The sequence below is a fragment of the Dendrobates tinctorius genome, unplaced genomic scaffold, assembly GCF_039654945.1.
Source record: "Dendrobates tinctorius isolate UK_male_01 unplaced genomic scaffold, ASM3965494v1 ptg000203l, whole genome shotgun sequence".
In the NCBI taxonomy this organism is placed as follows: domain Eukaryota; kingdom Metazoa; phylum Chordata; class Amphibia; order Anura; family Dendrobatidae; genus Dendrobates; species Dendrobates tinctorius.
In genome coordinates this window covers 20363470-20386285 of record NW_027361870.1, presented here as the reverse complement: position 1 = coordinate 20386285, position 22816 = coordinate 20363470, and the positions used below count along the sequence as shown (strand labels likewise).

Genomic DNA, 22816 nt, shown 5'->3' with positions numbered 1-22816 from the left:
GTACCATTATTCCCTATGGGAATAAAAAAAACGCAGTGCAGACGGTGCGGATTTTTCCGTGGTTTTTAAACCGCAAAAAGAATTGACATGTCAATTCTTTCTGTGGATTCCGCTGCGGTTTGCCATCTCCTCCATTGTGGAGATGAAAAACCGCAGGGCAAAACTGCAGAGCAATCCGCAGGTAAAACCACAGGTCTTTTGACCTGCAGATTTACCTGCGGATTTTACAAAATCCGCGCGGCCAATTCCGCAGCGTGTGCACACACCCTCAATGTTCCTTTCATTTGGTGTTGTGTGGCGGCCATTGTTGTTGTGGTTTTGTGCTTGTGGGACGGTGTGGTCTGGGAATCATGAGGACCCAGTGTTGCATCATGGGCTCTGTGAGGCACCAGGCCGTCCGCCCTGCTGGTGCGATATCACTACAATGGAGGTTAGCGCATGACGATGCTCCTTTAACCCCTTAGGGACAGAGCCAAATTTTTAAAACCTGATCAGTGTCACTTTATGTGGTAATAACTCTGGAACACTTCAACAAATCCCAGTGACTTTGAGATTGTTTTTTTGTGACACATTATACTTTATGATAATGGTAAATTGACATGCTGCGGAAAATAAACCGCTGTGTTTCCGCGTGGATTTTTCCGCAGCATGTACACAGCAGTTTTTATTTCCCCTAGATTTACAGTACATTGTACTGTAAATCACTAGAAGATCCGCAACGTGTGCACATACCCTAAGGCCGCTATTTGGTTGTGAATTGCCTTGGCAAACATCAGGACCACACAATCATGATCCGAGGGCACCAATTGGGATAAAGAGGAAGCCCCCACACTGTTAACCATTTATATGATGTAGTCACTATTTTCAGCAGCATCTAAGGGGTTAAACAGATATGGACGGTGCCAACACTGATCGTGGCTTATACAGCAAGTTGTCAGCTATAGTGAACAGCTGACAGGCTGCTGGATTGTCACCGGTATGGGAACGCTATTCTGTTATATCTTAGGTCGGTTAAAAAAGGTATTGGCTGTGGTTAAGGCGATAGGGGTCCACTGACAGGTTCGCTGTGACGGGGCAGTGGGCTTCTTACAGTCTGATCAGAAAGTTAAACTAAGAACCTCATGTTCAGTTATATATGTTTTACCTAGCGGCATTAGATCAATGTATATATTAGCATAAACGCAGCTTAAAATTTGGATTAAAAAACACTGCAAAAACGCAATGTGTGAACTTAGCCTTACACTACAAGGCTCTCTGCTAAGCTTCCATCCTATATCTACAATTGGATGTCTTCTCTGCATCTTTGCTTTGTCACTCCCTTCCTCCCCATGAAAAATAATTTCTCCAAGGCAAAGAATTTTACCTACAATGGCTATGTGCACACTACAGCTTTTACACTCAGGCAATCCTGAAAAACTTTTCAAGCAGAAGACGCTTCAGGAAACTCTGATGTTTCCCCCCCCCCCCCCGATGCGTCTTTTGTGATGTTTTTTCAGGCATGTTTTCCATGTATTTTTTTTTTTTTTTTTTTTGGGGGGGGGGGGGAGTTTTCCTCTGATTTTTGCCAAGTCTTTTATTTACTGTCCTTTTCCAGTCGATTTTTTTCCACGTCGTTATTTTTACTTAAAAAAAAAAAAAAGGCTGATGGTTTCTTTATGAATAACGAAAAAACTGACAGTATTTTTTTAAAGTAAAAATAATGGCAAGACGCTCCAAAAAAAAAAAAAAAGTCTGGTCGTCTTTCGGACGTCTTTTAAGCTTTCCCATTGACTTGTATCATAAAAGTACCAAGCAGAACGCTTCTTTACTTCTCAAGATTAAACTAACTAAAGTAAGCCCGAGCATGTGCACAGGCGAAAACGCCTGAAAAAGACGTCGTGTGCACAAAACCTATGCGGAAGAATTGTTTCTCAAGATCGCCGGTTGGATGACGTGTAGCGTTATGTTCCAATGACCTCCTAATTCTAAATGAGGGTTTTCCAATTTATTAGACTCTCTCTGATGATCCATCCTAGCACTGAAGGGGTTAACAGACAGATTCAGCATTTACTGAGTAAATGGCCACAAATTGACATTTATACATGGAACAGATGAGTTTTTCTTTCCGTCATCTTTTCCGATTGTTCTGCTTCAATATTCTATAATCTATTGACTTTGCTCCACCAATTATGTGATCTGCGGCGTAATTAGCAAAATATTGCAATGTATTGGGGTGGAATTCCATTCACGGGTGTAATTTCTATATAGACATTTTATTACTGCTGTTAATTTCAGTTAAATTGTGCTTTTTTTTTTTAATCGAAGTACGTGTCAAATCCAACCTTATTTACTGTTTCCTTGGAAACTGCAGAGCTACAAAGTGTCTGCATCTGTTTGGCGGCGATATGGATTTTTCTTCCTTCTTTTTACTGTAAACTATATGTTACATGCTATGGGAGAGCTTGATTGCCCTTTCCAAGACCATATTTAATTACTGCTGTATTTTTTGTATTTTCTCCATTTTTACTGCTTGAGTGGAGAACTGGGGCTGCGTTAGATCTTGCGTGTCTGGCTGTTAATTCTTTATCACTTTGTCAGATTTTTTTTAAGGGAAAATATTATTATCTGTAATATTAAAATCATATTCCCTTATCTTTTAGAAGTCTGCAGATGTCACTGTGGATCAGCGAGTAACATCTGAGATACAGCAGCTTAAATGTTACGAGAAGAGCTTGAGAATAGAAAGATGATCACCTAGAAGTGATGACTCCTCTTTTATTTCCCATGGTCTTTATCATTTAGTGATCGATCGGAAATTTCTTCCTTTGCATTACATTAACAGAAACTCATCCCAAATTAAATACTCTAAAAATTCAGTCCTGGCAGCCATTATTTGGACCTGACAGCTGATACATGCTGCCCAATCTGTGGTCATTTTGTCTCAGACAATGGCTGCATGATCAGTCATATATGTTTGACTCAAATGCTACGCCTTTTCAGAGAAAACATACTTTAAAAGCCTTTGGGAACTGAGCTGTGCTGGAGACTAATCAGACTTGTGGGTGCCTACCTGCCCGCTGCGCTGGATTGACAGGTCTCAGCCTCTGTGGGTGTTGGGAGAAGACATGGCATCCAGGACAGCGGGCGGGGAGAAGCCACCCATGAACCGCCTGTCTGACAAGTCTCCAGCACAACTTAGTTCTCGGCGACTTTTAAAGTATGTTTTTCTTTTGAAGCGCTGCAGTGTTTCAGAGTCAAACACACACTCAGTCCTGAAATATGCTCCCCGAGAATGTATCAGATCTCGGGTTTACTGTAAACCCTTTGCAACCTGCGCCGTACTAGTACAGCGCAAGTCGCTTCTCTCCCTTTGATGTGGGCTCCAGCGGTGAGCCCACATCTTTCACTTTTTTTGAACAGCTGACATGTGCCCAGAATAACCGCGGGTGGAATTGCGATCCACCCACAGCTATTAACCCATTAAATGCCGCTGTCAAACTCTGACAGCGGCATTTGACGCGCGCTTCCAGCCATCGGGCAAGAAATCCGTCCACCGGTGACTACGTCATGTGATCGTGGGTCACAGGTGAGTTGGCATGACAACTAGAGGACTCCTGGAGACCTCTATGGTTGTCACTGCTGGATTGCTATGAGCACCACCGGTGGTCGGCACTCATAGCAAATGAGGTATTCTGCTACATACAGGAGATCTGATGAAGACTGGACAAGTGCAGCGTCTAGTTTTGCATTCAAAATAAAACAATAAAAAAATCAAACATTCATATTTGGTATCACCGTATTCAGAAGCACCCGATCTAGCAATAAAAAAAGGATTAACCTGATCGCTAAAAGGCATAGCGAGAAAATAGGTCAAAATGCCAGAATTATGTTTTTTGGTGAGCACATTGCAATAAAATGCAATAACGGGTTATCAAAAGATCGTATCTGTACCCAAGCAATATCAATAAAAACGTCAGCTCAGCGCGCAAACAATAAGCCCTCACCCAACCCGAGATCACGAAAAATGGAGACGCTACATGTCTTGAGAAATGACGCATTTTTGTTTAACAAATTTTGAATTTTTTTTTCACGACTTAAATAAAAAAGAATCTAGACATGTTTGGTGTCTATGAACTTGTATTGACCTGGAGAATCATAATGGCAGGTCAGTTTTAGCATTTGGTGAACATGGTAAAAAAAAATCCAAATAAATTTGTGCTATTGCACTTTTTTTTTATTTCACCACACTTGGAATTTTTGTTCCTGTTATGTAATACACGATATGGTAAAACCAATGGTGCCATTCAAAAGTAGAACTTGTCCCACAAAAAAACAAGCCCTAAAATGGCCATATTGACGCAAAAATAAAAAAGTTATGGCTCTGGGAAGAAAGGGAGTGAAAAATGGAAACGAAAAAGGGCAAGGTCAAAGGGGTTAAGCTGCATTTGCAATGAAATAATTGTGAAATAGTGTATAGTGTTCATAAAGAGGACATTTAGCCAAGTTTTTCTGCAGTGCGAAATTAAAATTTTTTTTTTATTTTTTTTTAAATTCTTCTCTCCATTGCAAAAATATTAGCAATTCAAGTGTTTGGCTCCTAATGAGTTAATTTTTGGGTGTTATTAATTTAGCACCATTTATATCATGGTGCTGTACATGAGAAGGAGTTACATATAAAATACAGATATCACTTACCGTAAACAAGCAATGACAGGCTGGTACAGAGGGAAGAGGACACTATTCTTGTGACCTTACATTCTACAGGATGATCAGAAAGACAGTAGATTGGGGGTTGCTGTAGCTCAGGTGGTGGAGAGTTGGCAGCGTGATCCTTGCAGCTTTCTTGAAGACATGGGTTTTAAAGTTTCGTCTGAGGGATCCGAATGTGGAGGATAATCGGACGTATTGTTCCACAGAATTCCAGAGGATGGGGGATATTTGAGAGAAGTCCTTGGAGGTGATTTGGTGAGGAACGAATAAGTGTAGATTACGTGAGGAAAGATATAGGGTGATTAGTTTGGAGATATATGGAAGAGACAGGTTATGGACGACTTCCTAGGTCAGTGTTAGTAGTTGGAACTGGATACACTGGGGAATTGGAGGTTAATGAAGGGATTTCCAGAGGGGAGAAGCAGAGGAGTATCAAAGAGAGAGATGAATTAGTCGGGAAGCAGAGTTAAGGACCGACTGGAGAGGTGCTCGAGTGTTAGCAGATAGGCCATAGAGGAGGATGTTGCAGTAACCGAGGTGGGAGATGTTGATGGCATGCATAAGTGTTAGGAACGGCAGAACGCGCTAAATAAAAATAAATAATAAAGTGCATTCGCCGCTCGGGGTCTACCGTGCAGTAGGTGTAAACACTGCTGCTAAGTAGTGACAGATGAGCAATATGGCGGAAATGCGCATGCGGGTTGAACGTCACCCAAGTGCGCTAAGCAATCTCTGTTTGCTCACAGAAATGTCAGCAGAGGTAAACACGAAAGGCTGAGCCTGTTAGTGTCACAGGTCTCAGGTAAATGCACACTCGGTATCTGGTCACAGGAGCAGGACCCAAGACAGAGGAGCTGCGTCCGTCTAGACCTACCGTGCATGCGGCGTCGCTACTGCGGACGCCAAAGAGGGCTGCAACTGCAGCGCGGCGTAAGACACTGCCTCTAGTCGACAAAGCAAGGAAGCAGGCGCAGTGTCGGACGCTAGCACTGTGGATGATGCTGTAGTGGCTTGAGGCTTGCCACGCGCTGGCACTGACTCTAATCTAAGTCCCTGTACACATTTGTAATATCAGAGGGAGGGGATCTTAATGAGTCATTCGCAGGTTCATACATTCATCATCATTCACCCAGTAGCAACTAGAGACTATACTAGCGCACAGCCCAACGGTCATGCGCGCTTTTTAAAGCCGGAACCTTCCGGAAGCTTTCAGGTCTCCGAGATGGACCAGTGAGATCTAGAGCAGGACCTGGGCACATGACTCCCGATCTCCAATGGGAGAACGTCTCGTGAGCATGCCCAGTAGGAGAAGAGAGGGACTTAGTCTCTGGAGCGATCTGCTGCAAAGTAATCTCCTCTGCAAAGCATGATGTAATTTATTGTGAAAGTTCAGATTTGTCCTTGTTGAACTTGAGGAAGCGAGAGGAAAAGGAGGATATGAGTGAAAGACTCTCCGCCATTCTGCTGTCTAGACTCCGAATGTCTGGGCCAGAGAGTTAGACCTGAGTGTCATCAGGGTATAAGTGGTACTGGAAGCTATGGAATTTTATGAGTTGTCCCAGGCCAAGGGCAGAGATGGAGAAGAGTAGGGGTCCTAGGACAGAGCCTTGGGGGACTCCAACAGAAAGAGGGCAGAATGAGGAGGTAGTGTGGGAGTAGCAGGCGCTAAATGTTTGGTTGGAAAAGCGTAACGAGATCCAGGATAGGGCAAGATCTTTGACCCCACAGGAAAAGAGTATCTGTAGTAGGAGGCAGTGATCAACTGTGTTGAAGGCAGAGGACAGGTATCAGATAGTTTTCACTGGGGGCGTGTACTTCTTCCTCTTGTATGACGATGACCAATCATAAGCAGGCAACAACAGTCAATGGAAAGAAAATCACCCCCCACCATAGGTTAAAACAGGTTTCTTTGTTTTCATAAATCTCACACTCGGATAGCTCTGATCTCTGGTCTAACCTCAAGCATGAGTCATTGTGAGGGAAGGGGGCATTGCAGCTGAGTTTAGCTGTGTCACATTAATAACCCTTCTATCAGCTTTTCTCCTCTCATTGTGTTGTCAGCTCTTCTGTACTGCCCCACTTATTACACTGTCTTCCTGGAGCTCAGAGCTCAGGATGGCAGTATCACACTTATGTCTTCTGTGCTCAATTTGTACTTGCTCTGCAATGAGATCAGAGCTGGGTCTCACATACCCGAAGCCCAGAACAGACAGTTTACTACTGTGTGAGACATAATAACTGCCAGAATCTCAATTCAGAGCAATTACAAGTTACCTCAGCACAGCAGACAGAAGTGTGATTACTGACACTTCTCCAAAAAGGCAGTGTATGGTAGGAGCAGTACAGAATAGGTGACAGAGCTATGAAAGGATGAGAGCTGCTAGAAGAGTTTGCAAGGTGGCTCAGCTAAACTCTGCTGCACTGCCCCCTCCATTCACCCTGACCCGTGCAAGAGGTTAGACCAGGAAATTAGAACTGTCAGCATCACACAAGGAGAGGAAGTGCACACCCCCAGTGACTACTAGTTAATAACAACCAGTTCGATCTAATGAAAATTAACTCTTTAAGGAGGGCAAAATACTTTGATTGCTAATATCTTTGTAACAGAAAGCCAAAATTAAAAAAAAAACAAGTTTCACTCTGCAGACACTATTACATCCTGTGTCCAGTTCAACTTGAAAATTTTGGTAAAAGGTCCTATTTAATAATGTTCAGTGCACATTAATTTTTAGTAAAGAGGCTGCCAATGAACTAGCAAAACAATTGTTTTTTTGGGTGAGATAATCTTTCATGTAGCACAAAAGATCATCGCTCTTGGTCTGCCTGTATAAACAGGTATTTAAACGGCGGTAACTATTTACTGATCGGTGGTCAATTAGTGCCACCGGTCCGTCTATGTAAACAAATCTGAGGTTATTACGGCTCTATAAAATTTTTGATTACTACAATTAAGCTAATATGGCACCCAGAATAGTCCATTAGATGCATTACTGTTTCATGGGGAAGAAAAGCATCTTAAAAGGGAGTCTGTTAGCACAAAATGACTGTAGGAATAGCACTCTATATACTGCTGCATGGTGCCTGTATACAAGGGTGCACCAAGCACATGTGCTTGGTTTGATCAGTTATTTTTTGATGACTCTCACATTAGTATAGCACCATTCCGCAGCAGATTCTGTGTCTATGAATATGGAGCCACAGAGTCCCGTGTGCCTTCCTAAATAGCTTTACTATGAGTTTGATGCATTAAAGGTTTTTTTTTTCAGCAGCACTTGACAAGTTAACTTGCAAGTTATGAGGGCTGTCCCAATCCAAAATAGTGCGGCGTGCATACCTGTCTAATGGCTTACTCTTGCCTTTGATTGACAATTCCTCATTACTACAATGCCACTGTCTTCTGCCTTGAAGCATTGTGCATGTTCCACCATCTCCAGCTTAGCGCATGTTCAGTCCACTCAACGCAATGAGCAATGACCCCACTATCATGATCACTCATTGAGGCTATTGCTCCCATATTCGATGCACTGGGAAACAATGGCACTAGTGCAGAATTTCACTGCAGAAGAAAATAACATTGCATCAAGATGGAACCGTCAATAAAGGGCAAAAGGGATTAATCAGGCAGGGTTTGAGACCAGGAACTCTTGTCAGGATTGGGACTCCCTTCGTAGCACTTGCACGCTCATTTGCACATGCGCTACATCGAGTTGCTGACAAAAAAGTATATTTGCCACTTTGGTTTTGTCTCCTAGCAGCTGCTGTTGATGTTTTAGTACCCAAACCGCTTCTAACAGACTTCTTATAATCTACAAGCTTATCTCTACGGGGCTGCTTTACAGGATCACTCATACAGTATGTGCCTATAAAACTGATATTTAGGGTAAGTTCTCACAGGGCGTTATTTCAGCGTTTTTTTTTGCTGCTGCAGAGCAAAACCTGATCTCTTGGCAGGAAGGAAGCTGCAGAAAAAAAATGCATGTTTTCCTTAGTTTTTCTTGCAGCGATTTTGGCATGCTAGATTTGTGTCTTGTGCCGCTGATAAAGTTTAGTGTTGGAAAAAAAAAAGTCCTATTCCATAAAATCAGGTTTTGGTACAAAAGAACTGCAGCAAAACCTGATTACCTGCGGTTTTGGTTGGGTTTTTTCAGCTTTTTTTTTCTCCACCCATTCAAGTCAATGGATGAAAAACGCTGAAAGAAGTGACATGCTCTATGGCCAAAAAAAATTTATTTTAAAAATTTTTTACAACGGACGAGGATCATAGACAACTTGTGTATGAGGAAATAAATGCCGTAATGAGACACCAATTTTGATCTATAGTATGATGCCCTTATCATTTAATAATAATAATAAATTTCATTTCTATAGCGCCGACATATTCCGCAGCACTTTAAATTTCAGAGGGGACTTGTACAGACAATAGACATTACAGCATAACAATAATCACATAGATTATAACTAATACCAAGAGGAATGAGGGCCCTGCTCGCAAGCTTACAATCTATGAGGAAAGAGGTAGGCACGAAAGGTGGGTGGTAACAGTTGCCTTCATTGTTCGGACCAGCCATAATGTTAAGTGTGTAACAGTACAGACACAGAGGGCTAATGGATGTATAAAGCATGTGGTAACATGATGCGGGGAACCTGGTTATGGTAAAACTTTTGACTGTGCCACATAGGGATAGATTAGGTTAATGTGTTGAGGCGGTAGGCCAGTCTGAATAAATGCGTTTTCAGGGCACGCTTAAAATTGTGGGGATTGGGGACTAATCGTATTGACCTGGGAAGTGCATTCCAAAGAATTGGCGCAGCACGTGTAAAGTCTTGGAGACGGGAGTGGGAGGTTCTGATTATTGAGGATGCTACCCACAGGTCATCGGCAGAATGGCGGGCATGGGTAGGGTGGTATACTAAAACAAGGGAGGAGATGTAGGGTGGTGCTGAGCCATGGAGAGCTTTGTGGGTGAGGGTAATAAGATTGTACTGGATTCTGGAGTGGATGGGTAGCCAGTGTAATGACTGGCTCAAAGTAGAGGCATCGGTGTAACGATTGGCGAGGAATATGATCCTGGCTGCAGCATTCAAGACAGATTGGAGGGGGGGGGAGTTTGGTAAGAGGGAGACCGATTAGAAAAGAGTTACAATAGTCCAGACAAGAATGAATAAGAGAAACAGTAAGAGATTTTGCAGAGTCTAAGGTAAGAAAAGGTCGAATTCTAGAAATGTTTTTGAGATGCAGATAACAAGAGCGAGCCAGTGATCAGATTTGGGGGGCAAAGGAAAGCTCAGAGTCAAGTATGACCCCAAGACAGCGGGCATGTTGCTGGGGAGTAATAGAGGAACCACACACAGAAATGGCAATGTCGGGTATAGGTACATTAGTAGCGGGAGGAAACAAAAGGAGTTCAGTCTTTGACAGGTTTAGTTTCAGATATAGTGAGGACATGATGTTAGACACAGCGTTTAGACAATCGCTGGTGTTTTCTAAAAAGGCTGGCGTGATGTCAGGAGAAGAAGCGTATAATTGGGTGTCGTCAGCATAGAGATGGTACTGGAAACCAAATCTACTGATTGTTTGACCAATAGGGGCAGCGTACAAGGAGAAGAGGACGGGACCTAGAACCGTTTCTTGAGGAACCCCAACAGTAAGTGGAAGGTGAGGAGGAGGAGCCAGCAAAAGAAACAGTAAAGGAGCGGTCAGAGAGATAGGAGGAAAATCAGGAGAGAACGGTGTCCTTGAGGCCGATGGAGCGGAGCATAGTGAGGAGGAGCTGATGATCCACAGTGTCGAACGCTGCAGAGAGATCCAAGAGAATTAGCATGGAGTAGCGACCATTAGATTTAGCTGTTAGTAGATTATTAGAGACTTTAGTGAGGGCATTTACATCACTGCAGTGCTATACACCAGAAACATATCCCATATATACAGTATTTATTAGCTTTACTCTGCTCCACAGATTAATATCGGTTCACTGAAAGTGGTGTCATTGTACAGCTTAGCGAGGGCAGATAAGTGACCGTTTTTATTTATGAAGTGTGAGGACAGGTATATGACAGTACCGTCATTTTGCACAATTGAATCCTCCTTAGGGAGGGGAACACCGGCCGACATCATACATAAATCACTTTAGTCTCACAGAACTGTGCTTTGTAGCTTTGTATCCGCAGCCGATTTATCCTTTTAACACTTGAAATCTGTGTCATGAACATTTAATCATTCTGTAAATCATACTTGCTGCAGTCTGACATTGATGCATGTGGTCTTCAAAGGTCCAATATATGTAAAGCCGAGGTTCTCATGGTGTGAAGAGGAAATAAATATGGCGGCGATTGCGCGCTATATAATTATTATATGTATTGATACTCCTACATACAAACAGATATGTATATACAATGGACATTGAGCGTGTGTGTGTATATGTGTACCACGTGTGTGTGTGTATATACATGTATATATATAATTACTACATACTCACTCTGAGACCACATTAAAAATAAATTATTTCTCTGAACGCTCTGCTTCTAAATAGAACTTTAAATAAGATTTTTATGTTAAAGTTATCATAATTTATATTTTGATATATTTCTTTTTTTTCTTACATATATATTCAATCTGTTAATCTTAGGAGACCATATTAAAAATAAATAATTTCTCTGAATATTGTGCTTCTAGGGAGACCTTAAAATAAGTTTTTTTGTTAAATCAAGTGTTTGTTATATTTTGATATTTATTTTTATTTTCTACATTGTTATATATACTATATATACAGTGTATTTTAATATTTTTCTATTTATGATGTCATTATATATGTATAATATATACGGTATATACACACACAGACCCGCACTTACTGTATATATAAAACATTCATCCTTCACACGGCTTAATAGTAGATAGACCTTGTCAGCAGCCACAAAGATTTAAGCAACAATTCTCAGAGGATAGAAACATCCAAAGCATGTTCTGCTCCGATACGGGCACAGGACATCATGAAGGCAGATGGAGATGGGCTGTGACGCCATCTATTGCGAATAATAGGTCCTGTGTTATCTAATGTACATAGAGACATGTTATCTATCATTTGCAATCCTGTCTGTGATCATAAATGAGTCTGCTGAAAAGTCATGAAAACATGAATCTAGTATACAACCTAGTGACCAGTGTAAACGTTTTAATTTTTTTGATTACTATATGACATTTAAAACCATGAACAATTTAGACCCGGGCTATTTGAAGAATCTACTGAAGTCTCAGACTCCTTGCCAATTGCTCAGATCAGCAGGCGGAAATAAACTGTCCATACCCAGAAACCTACAACATTTGGAGTCAAAGCTTTTTTTTTTTTTTTTACAGCTCCCACACTGGACGTCATCATTACCTGGATCATTCGGAGAGACCTCATCCTTGGACACATTTGAGTGATGACTCACGATGCACCTGTTCTGTTTGGCGTCTACAGACAAATAATCCACCCGCCCTCTACATCGGGCACAATACCAAACAAATTAATTTATTTTCCAAATTCAGTTTGAGTCCATTGTGAGAAATAGTGAGATAGAAAATTAAAAAAAAATAATACTTTTTTTCAAAATACCTTTAACATAAAGATCTGATTGAAACAGAAGGTAGCTTTAATGACACATTCCCTTTATGAGCAGAGTAGTGTTTGTGCAGCAATACAAGCAAATGATATTTACAACATTTAGAAGGAAATCTGTGAAAAAAAAATTGTATGCCTCATTGAAATGTCTGAGCGTTATCTCATGTATGTGCAGCTTTAGGGCTCATACTCCCATGCGAGAAACTCGGACGAGTCTCGCACGTCAATACCCGGCACTGCCGTCGGCACTCAGATCGGAGCGTTCAGCTGCATGTATTTCTATGCAGCCACATGCTCCACTCCCGAGTGCCGGCGGCAGTGCCGGGTATTGACGTGCGAGACTCGTCCGAGTTTCTCGCATGTGAGTATGAGCCCTTAGACCAGGATCCAGTAATGTCAACGCCAAGAGCCAAAAAATGTTGCAAAGTTCTTTTGTCACAGTGTATTTATTAGACTTTATATTTTTAGTGCAGTTTATTAACTTACCGGACTAGAATCACATTACAAATTTTTAATAAAAGCTTTAAAATCAACAGGTCTGACCTACAATATCACACACAACACATGGACAGGAGTGGTGCTGTTTTCGAAATCTTGACAGCCATATATTTTAATAGCAAATAGTCTGTTCAACTGCCAACGAGAACTTGCATATTTAATTTCCCAGAAGGAAATTGCATGCATGGTGTATCCACACAGGCAGATCTCACCAGCGACATCGCTGGGGTCGGGGGTAGCTACTTACCTGTCAGACGCGGCGATCCTGACGTCCTCCCGCCCGCGTCCACGCGCCGCTCGTCGGCGCCACAGGAAGCGCCCGACAAGAAACAGTCCAGGAGCTTCTCGCGCGACCAACGATGAGCAGCGGGGGAGCCGGTCAGAGGTAAGTATCACATGCAGCGATATCGCTGCAACGTCACAAAATCGGTGACATTACAGCGATATTGCTAGCGATATCGCAGTGTGTAACGGGGGCTTAAGTCCCCTCACACTGACATGCCAGGCTTGGCTTGTCACTCTCCACAATGAGAAACAATACCCATTAGTGCCCAGGAGAATGACCTTTCTCAGTGAAAAGACGAAATGATGATCGATTGCTCAAGTCATGCTTTATTGCTCCTACCAGTGAAACACAACAACCGACGTTTCGGCCGCTCAGACCTTTATCACGGTTATCTATGTCATGCAGAGATCGGCATAAGTCGAGTGAGGTGAGTGCGGGACTCACCCTATGTGCCACTGAAATGTCAGTTTTTGTCTTTTGCATTAGTTGGAAACTAATTGATCATCATTTTGTCTTTTGAGGGACAGCCATATTCTTTAACCTTGAACTATGCAAGTGAGATATTTAATACTTTCATTTGTACAGTGTTTGGATTGCACTATTAATCCTATTGTTCTTTGGAGATACATTGCAGAAATATTTGATTTTTCAGTTTATTAATCCAGCCTTTATGACCCCAATTTTTTTTAATTAATTCTAGGATTCGAATCTTGTGTATCCTGTTGTCCTGAAAATGGATCCTAATGGATTTTTCCTGCACTGGGTGGATCAAAACAAGGTAATCACTTATTAATGGGAATATTGCAAATCTTTCCTGTGTACCTGGCCGTCAAGCCAACACCTAGTGTTTTACATAGGTGGTAGTATAAATTGTTAGACAAGTTACAAGTAAGTTTAATACGTAGTAAATTTAGACTTCTTGTCAGTGGTATATCGTGAAGCTCATGGGCCCCAATGTAAAAGCTCCATGGGGCCCCCAATTCTTTTAGCGTTATTCTTTTTCTATAGACCTAACGGTCTTTTTGGACCCTCTATGCTCCGGGGCCTGGGTGCAATTGCAACCCCTGCACCTATTGTTGTTATGCGGGCCCCTGCTTCTTGTACATTAGATTTTTCTGTCATCTGCATTGATATTTATGTACAATATTCCCCTTTTCCACCAAAATGGAGAGCTACTAATAAGCAGCAGAACATTACAATGATGGTTGGCTGGTCATTGTAATGTGCAGCATGCATTACTACATTACTACTACAATGCATGATCAACCGCAGCTATTCCATGATTGAAGTCAGTAGTAAGGTCACTCGATGGTCACATTGATGGGGAAAAAAGGTGCAAATATTTCAAAAGTTTCAAAAGGGATAGAAAAATTCACTGCTTTCTGTCTTGAAAAAATATCGTAGCCACCTACTGTTCTTTAAAACGGATCTGTCACTAGAACAACCATGATCATCAAAGGTCACCATAGCGCCACGTTCATTAAACAGTCCTCACGGTGCATGTGGGAATGTCTCTAGACTTCTTCCGTCCTTCAAAAAGCAATTTTTCCTGTTTTCCCAGCAAATATGTAAATCATTTTAAGTGGGTGGTTCAGTATTCTTACACTTCATCAGTTGTTTAATTTCCTTCCTCCCTCTCGCAATAATGTGACTGACAGCCAAGACTTTCCTGAAGCCTGGGCTAATCTGGCATGTTCTACTATAGATCTAATGTGCACCACGTGCATCGTTACTCTTGGTAAGCTTGGTTCTTGCAGCAGATTGTATTAAGAAGTGTGGTTACACACTGGAAGTGTGGCTGGTAGGCTGTTTTTTGTGCTCTGGAGACTGCAGCTTTACGAAGCCTATACAATATTTCAGCTGCAACCTGTCAATAAAGCTAGGTGGGCAGAGACTCTGGAATTTGCAGCCTCATGGTCCCATAACTTCTGGCAGTGCGTAGCTGAATAAATAAAATGCCGATTGTTCCGAAAAGGTTACAAAGTCGTTCTGTGTTGGATTTGCAGTTTAAGTACACCATCAGAATCTTGGCTCGGTGCTCTTATTTTATGATGTATATAGATTACATTGTTAGATTTGGTGACAGATTGTCTTTAAAGAGATTTAAAGAGTTTATCTGATACCTAAAAGGCCCTGTATAAATATGCAACCACTTTTATAAATTGAAACATCCAGAGGAGCTGATAAGGCACCAGTCCCAGCATGTGGCGGTCTAAATAGTCTTCAAAACTCTATCTTGCAGAGCAGTATTCTGCATATTCTGCATCCGCCTTGCTACAAAAAAGATGTAGTTGCTATGTCATTGCTAGTTCAACCCATTGAAGCACAGCTGCGCGAAACGGCCGTCGTTCTCTGCTTCTCTCCTGCACACTCCCTGCCCTCCACTTTGCAAATCTTTGTTCCAATGAAATGGAAATAAAGGATTTATGAATCGCATACCTGGTGACTGTTATAATTTGTTTTATTATAAAATTTCCGACCATTCTCCCTATTCTGCCATTTCCTACAGGATATGTTTTTTGTGGTGTTTTTTTTACTTCCTGTGTTTAATTTGAGGGAAGTCTCAAACAGGACATCAGGGGAGGATGGCTTTGCTCTCAGTTTTATCACCCTACTAAAATAGGACATCATTAGAAGACAACGCTACAGTCACTTACCTCAACCTCTTTCACACTCTAGTTCAGAAGCGGTGATGGAGAACTGACAGCAGTTTCTGTCCCTGTAACCTGTATCGTCAGTGGCTGTCGACACACTTCTTATGTCCCCACTGCCATCATCTTCAGTTGACGCCACACTCCCTGCTTCAAACACCACTTCTTCTTTCTCCGAAATAAGACATCATCAGGGGAAAGTGATAGAAGCATGGTGAGTGACACCATCAGCAACACACAGCTTATACCACTGGCCTCAAATGAATCGTCATCAGGGGCAGCATTAGTGTCACTTACCATGCTTCTATCACCGCCCCTGATGGAAATTTTATAAGAAAGCTAGTAAAAGTAGTTATTGCAAGATTGTTGCTTTGTCTCTTCTCATCTGTTGTGTCTGCTGTATCAGATATTTTATTTCAAACTTAAAGTGGCCTGTATGTCAAAAAACTCCAATGTGGATTTTTAGACAATATTTATGTGTTGTTAGTTTTCTTTTATTCTTTTAATTAAGTTGTTTCAGTTAATTGTTATGGAATTATCATTGATATAAATATGTAATATAAATAATTAAGTTGACTAGTTAATTTAAGCGTTTTAAGAACATGAAAAATACCCAAATATAACTGTAGTTTTTGTGTGTATGTATTTTTATAATTTACATTTCAGTTTTGTATCACTTTTTTTGTATTTTTTTTCTACTGTAGGTATAAATTTATCATATTATACCATACAGTACATTTCTATTTCTGCTGTCTTTGAATTCAACATATTAGTTCTTTCTAAAAAAAAGCAAACAAAAAAATGGTATATAATACAAATTAATCAACAGACCCAGAGAGATATTGTTTATTTCTTATACAGAAATACCCACATTTTGTACCTCCTTAGGCAATTTTCATGCATCTAAGATTCACAGACCAAGTATGGATTGCGATGTCCGGGTCCTGTAGCCGTAATGCCACGGCCCTATACTGTATAAACCTCTGAGGTTGCTGAGTCCAGGAAACCCATGGCTGGTCTGAACATTGCAGGTCATACTTGGCTGTGAATGTCATTTGTGAGAAAGTGGCCTCATGCTGAATACAAACATTAGAGCAATCTTAAGGGCCTGTCACACTAAGCGATATTGCTAGCAAAATCGCTATAACGTCACTGGTTTTTGTGACATAGCAGCGATATTGCTAGCGATATCGCTATGTGTCATACTTACCTCCGACCGACTCCCCCACTGATTATCGCTGATCGCGCGAGAACGTCCTGGACCGTTTCTCGTCGTCAGCTTCCTGCTGGACTTCCTGTGGCGCCGGCGAGCAACGCGTGGACGTGGGCGGGAAGACGTAAGGATCGCCTCATCTGACAGGTAAGTAACGACCCCTGACCGCTGCGATGTCGCTGGTGAGATCTGCCTGTTTGGCAGCTCACTAGCGACCACTTAGCGATGCACCAGCGATCCTGACCGCGTCATATCGCTGGTCGGGATCGCTGGTACATCGCTAAGTGTGACAGGACCTTGTGACCATATATTTCCAATTGTCTTTATATGGATCTATTTAAATAACTAGAATTGTAGAATGCATGCTCATCTATTTGCTTGCCTTGGCAGGGGCATAACAATTGCAGTCCAGAGGTTGCGACCGCAGCAAGGCCTGTGCAGGTGGGGGTCCGCTGATGCCAGCGCAAACTCCAACTGGACGTGCACCCTCAGATGCATGTTCAGCTGAAGTGTATTGCGACACAGAGCACCAACCAGGATCATGCACCGCAATACAGGCTGCCAACCAATCAGAGGCCGGCAGCTGACGTTGGCATGCATGTGACTGGGGGGGGCACATGGCAGTGAAGTCATGCGCTCCTGTTGCTTGCATGCTACAGTCAGTTGCTGGGTTCAGAAGAGGACGCCACACAATGGGGAAGCGGATGAGAGATGAGTATAATCATTTGTTTACAGTTGTGGCCAAAAGTATTGACACCCCTGCAATTCTGTCAGATAATACTCAGTTTCTTCGTGAAAATGACTGGAAACATAAATTCTTTGGTATTAGTATCTTCATTTAATTTGTCTTAAATGAAAAAACACAGAAGAGAATGAAGCAAAAAGCAAAACATTGATTATTTCACACAAAACACCAAAAATGGGCAAGACAAAAGTATTGGCACCCTCAGCCTAATACTTGGTTGCACAACCTTTAGCCAAAATAACTGCGACCAACTGCTTCCAGTAACCATCAATGAGTTTCTTACAATGCTCTGCTGGAATTTTAGACCATTCTTCTTTGGCAAACTGCTCCAGGTCCCTGATATTTGAAGGGTGACTTCTCCTAACTGCCATTTTTAGATCTCTCCACAGGTGTTCTATGGGATTCAGGTCTGGACTCATTGCTGGCCACCTTAGAAGTCTCCAGTGCTTTCTCTCAAACCATTTTCTAGTGCTTTTTGAAGTGTGTTTGGGTCATTGTCCTGCTGGAAGACCCATGACCTCTGAGGGAGACCCAGCTTTCTCACACTGGGCCCTATATTATGCTGCAAAATTTGTTGGTAGTCTTCAGACTTCATAATGCCATGCACGCGGTCAAGCAGTCCAGTGCCAGAGGCAGCAAAGCAACCCCAAAACATCAGGGAACCTCCGCCATGTTTGACTGTAGGGACCGTGTTCTTTTATTTGAATGCCTCTTTTTTTCTCCTGTAAACTCTATGTTGATGCCTTTGCCCAAAAAGCTCTACTTTTGTCTCATCTGACCAGAGAACATTCTTCCAAAACGTTTTAGGCTTTTTCAGGTAAGTTTTGCCAAACTCCAGCCTGGCTTTTTTATGTCTCAGGGTAAGAAGTGGGGTCTTCCTGGGTCTCCTACCATACAGTCCCTTTTCATTCAGACGCCGACGGATAGTACGGGTTGACACTGTTGTACCCTCGGACTGCAGGGCAGCTTGAACTTGTTTGGATGTTAGTCGAGGTTCTTTATCCAACATCTGCACAATCTTGTGTTGAAATCTCTTGTCAATTTTTATTTTCCGTCCACATCTAGGGAGGTTAGCCACAGTGCCATGGGCTTTAAACTTCTTGATGACATTGCGCACGGTAGACACAGGAACATTCAGGTCTTTGGAGATGGACTTGTAGCCTTGAGATTGCTCATGCTTCCTCACAATTTGGTTTCTCAAGTCCTCAGACAGTTCTTTGGTCTTCTTTCTTTTCTCCATGCTCAATGTGGTACACACAAGGACACAGGACAGAGGTTGAGTCAACTTTAATCCATGTCAACTGGCTGCAAGTGTGATTTAGTTATTGCCAACACCTGTTAGGTGCCACAGGTAAGTTACAGGTGCTGTTAATTATACAAATTAGAGAAGCATCACATGATTTTTCAAACAGTGCCAATACTTTTGTCCACCCTCTTTTTTATGTCTGGTGTGGAATTATATACAATTTGGCTTTAGGACAATTCTTTTTGTGTTTTTTCATTTAAGACAAATTAAATGAAGATAATAATAACAAAGAATTTGTGTTTGCAATCATTTTCAGGAAGAAACTGAGTATTATCTGACAGAATTGCAGGGGTGTCAATACTTTTGGCCACAACAGTATATACATTAAAGAAAAGTGTCAGAGTGGGGGGACAAATACCAAGATGGGATTATATATGTGTGTATATATATATATATATATATATATATATATATATATATATATTTATATATATACACACCCAGGTTCAGAGTCTAGTCTGTCTGGACAGTCAGTGGAGATTAAAGCATTCATGTAAGAATATAATAGTACAGCGCATGTTTTTGTACATGAAGTCTTTATACTGTAGAAGATGATATTGCATCCTGTAGAAGAACTATTAGATGACAAAGATGGCAAGATCAGTCAGATCTTAATAGTGATGCACAGGGGTTTTTGATGGCTGAAAGTGATGTGCAAGTGACCGATTGCTTATCAGTGTTACTGAGGCATCTTCCAATATAATGCTTTCTTAATCAAGTTATCCATTTTTTTTCCAATTTTTGTGCTTTTCCCAATGCAATGCTTGCTTAATGGGGCTTTCCACTTTCTTGTGTTCCTAACAGGAATTTTGCCCATTTTTGGATGTTTTTGATTCTTGAAAACCTAAAAAATTGTTCAATTTGTTCATCCAATAGAGATGAGCGAATTGATTCATAGAACCCTAGTCCAACAGTTACATCCGTGTTCTACAGCTACCGAACAGGATCACTGTGAACAACCTCCTACCTACTGGCATCCCTGACACCTTTTCTCATTAGCGGTCCTAGCGTGTTCTCGCAGCAAAGATGTTGTGCCAGGCCACGTAATCAGAGGAGCTGTGGATGCCGGCAGACAAGAGACAGATCGTATGGTTCCTATTTGACAGGTACAGAATACTGATTTGGACGTTGGACCATGGTCCTGCAAATATATTTGCTCATTTCCATTTCCTAACATTGTGTTTTCTTCTCTGCTACCTTAAGTATACATCCAGAGAAAAAAAATAACTGCGCTTAGCATGCTCTTGGATCCTTTTGGGCAGTAACCTTTTTTAACGTTTTTCTTCTAAACAGAGTGAGTTTTGCTGCAGACTTTATTCTTTATTATTCACTAACTGGAAGTTAGAAATGTCTGCCCTTCTTCCAGAAACACAAAAGGTCTTAAAGCCTGCCAACTCACATTGCAGCTTCTTGCCCCTTTCCTTGTTCGCCTTGTTGGTATACTCCTACATTCTGCTTGAATAACTGCTGATGCTGCTGTAATCACAGAACTTTAAAAAGTGCAAAGGTTTGCTGTGCGGACACACAATCAATTTGTAATTCATTTCTGTGTTACATAGTCACATAATTCATCTAAATCTCTATCTCACCAGGAAAGAAATAAAGGGCTACAGGAATTTTATTAAAATAAATAGGATGTTTGGCTTTCCAGAATAGAGGTCTATTTAGATGAGACAATAATTGGGATCCGTAATCTTTAGATCAGTTATTCACTGATTGTTGGCTTGTGAAAACATGCCAGCAATCACCCTCAAAATGCTCATTAATGTGGTGAATGAATAGTTCATGCCAAGATTGAAATCATTATGATTGGAAGCCTATCATCGTGTGAAACCAGATGTGCTGCCAATAATGATGGTGCTCTATGCACACTGAAGGGATGTATTAACGATCATTCTTTGCACACAGAATTCTGGTTTGCCCTCATGTAATGTTGGAAGGTGTTAATGCACATTACAGGGAATCAGAAATTCACTCTGCAAACTACCATATATAGATTTGCTTGTTTGTAGACAAGTCCAGCAATACCTTTACATGGCTAATCCGGGCCTCCATTATTGCAGAATCAGTGTTTGAATTTATATGCAAACGAGGCTGACGAGCTATGGTAGATCGACACGTCTGTCGCTCCAGCTCTATTCACTGTCCAGCGCCGTCTCCTCCTGCTTCACTGACATCCTTATTCTCATTTGCACAAGGAAAGACTAGAAGCAATGGGATGAAACTGAATGGGAGGAGACACAGATTAGAAATTAGAAAAAACTTTTTGACAGAGTGATCAATGAGTGGAACAGGCTGCCACGAGAGGTGGTGAGTTCTCCTTCAATGGAAGTCTTCAAACAGAGGCTGAACAGACATCTGTCTGGGATGATTTAGCGAATCCTGCTTTGAGCAGGGGGTTGGACCAGATGACCCAGGAGGTCCCTTCCAACTCTATGATTCTATGGCTCCTTTTCCTGAAGTCACACAGCATGGAGGATGTCGGTCAAATAGGGGGAGGCAGCACTTAGCAGGCTATATATATGTATATTCAATCACTGTTTTCTAGTAAAGGAGGAATATGGGCGTGGCTTATATATATGTATATATATATATAATTAGATAGATAATCTCAATATGGGTTATTAGTGTTATTTTTTAGCAACAGTAAAACGGCCATCGCTGCATGCTCACAGATGGTTTGGACGCTCACCCGCTATACTAGTTATACTATCTCATTACAGTTTCATTTCTGATCCCATTTATGTATAGATATATTGCATATATAAAAAATCCATGGACTCCATGAAATGTTGTCTGATTTACATAATATCTCTTCGGTGGCTTCAGTTAGATTCTAGATGCCACCAAGTGACTTACATAATCTGTGTTTTTTGTTTGGTTTATGAAATGTGACATTTAATTCATTTTCTTTACTTACTGAATCTGAGATTTTCATCATATTAATTCGGTTTACTCCTCCACTGGCCTTTACAATCATTTAATTTATTCATAATGTCTCCTTTATCATTTTGTGAGCTTCATGATTTGTACGTTCATGTTGATTAATTACTGTGGTATAAGCACAATTCTAGTTTCGTATGCATTCTCTGAGGCAGAGTTGATGGTATCTTATCTATTGGTCGAATTTCCTATTTCTTTTTTTTTTTTGCATCAATTAGTTAATCAAATACCCCGTAATTCTTAAGGTACTGTCACACTTAGCGATGTACCAGCGATCCCGACCAGCGATATGACGCGGTCAGGATCGCTGGTACATCGCTAATTGGTCGCTAGTGAGCTGCCACACAGGCAGATCTCACCAGCGACATCGCTGGGGACGGGGGTCGCTACTTACCTGTCACACCAGGTGATCCTGCGTCCTCCCGCCCGGCTCCACGCGTCGCTCGTCCTCACAGCAGGAAGCGCCGCAGGAAGCTGACGACGAGAAACAGTCCTGGACGTTCTCGCGCGATCAGCGATAACCAGCGGGGGAGCCGGTCGTAGGTAAGTATCAGACACAGAGATATCGCTAGCAATATCGCTATAACGTCACTAGTTATAGCGATATTGCTAGCGATATCTCTTAGTGTGACATGCCCTTTACATATGTGATTGTACGGTAATGCAAACATAACGATTTCCAATTTTAATGCTGTACTTATTTTCATAATGAAATCCGCTTTCATATGTCCTGAGCTTCACTTGCTCTTTTTTGTATATTTAATTTTTTTGGCCTAGAACCCAAAACTGTAAGGGTTAGTGCACACATTCAGTATCTGCAGCAGATTCTGCAGCAAAAAACAAAGTATTAGCTACATAAAGTCCCGGACAACCCCTTTAACCAA

General features: G+C 41.6%; 1 protein-coding gene across 1 annotated transcript in view; it reads left to right on the top strand.

Annotated features, from left to right (window-relative positions):
- PLCB1 (phospholipase C beta 1) overlaps positions 1-22816 on the top strand; it is a 1254316-nt gene that overhangs the window by 36727 nt on the left and 1194773 nt on the right. Inside the window, exon 2 of the mRNA XM_073553862.1 lies at positions 13775-13852. Coding sequence (XP_073409963.1) covers positions 13775-13852 — 78 coding nt within the window. The remainder of the gene's footprint in view (positions 1-13774; positions 13853-22816) is intronic.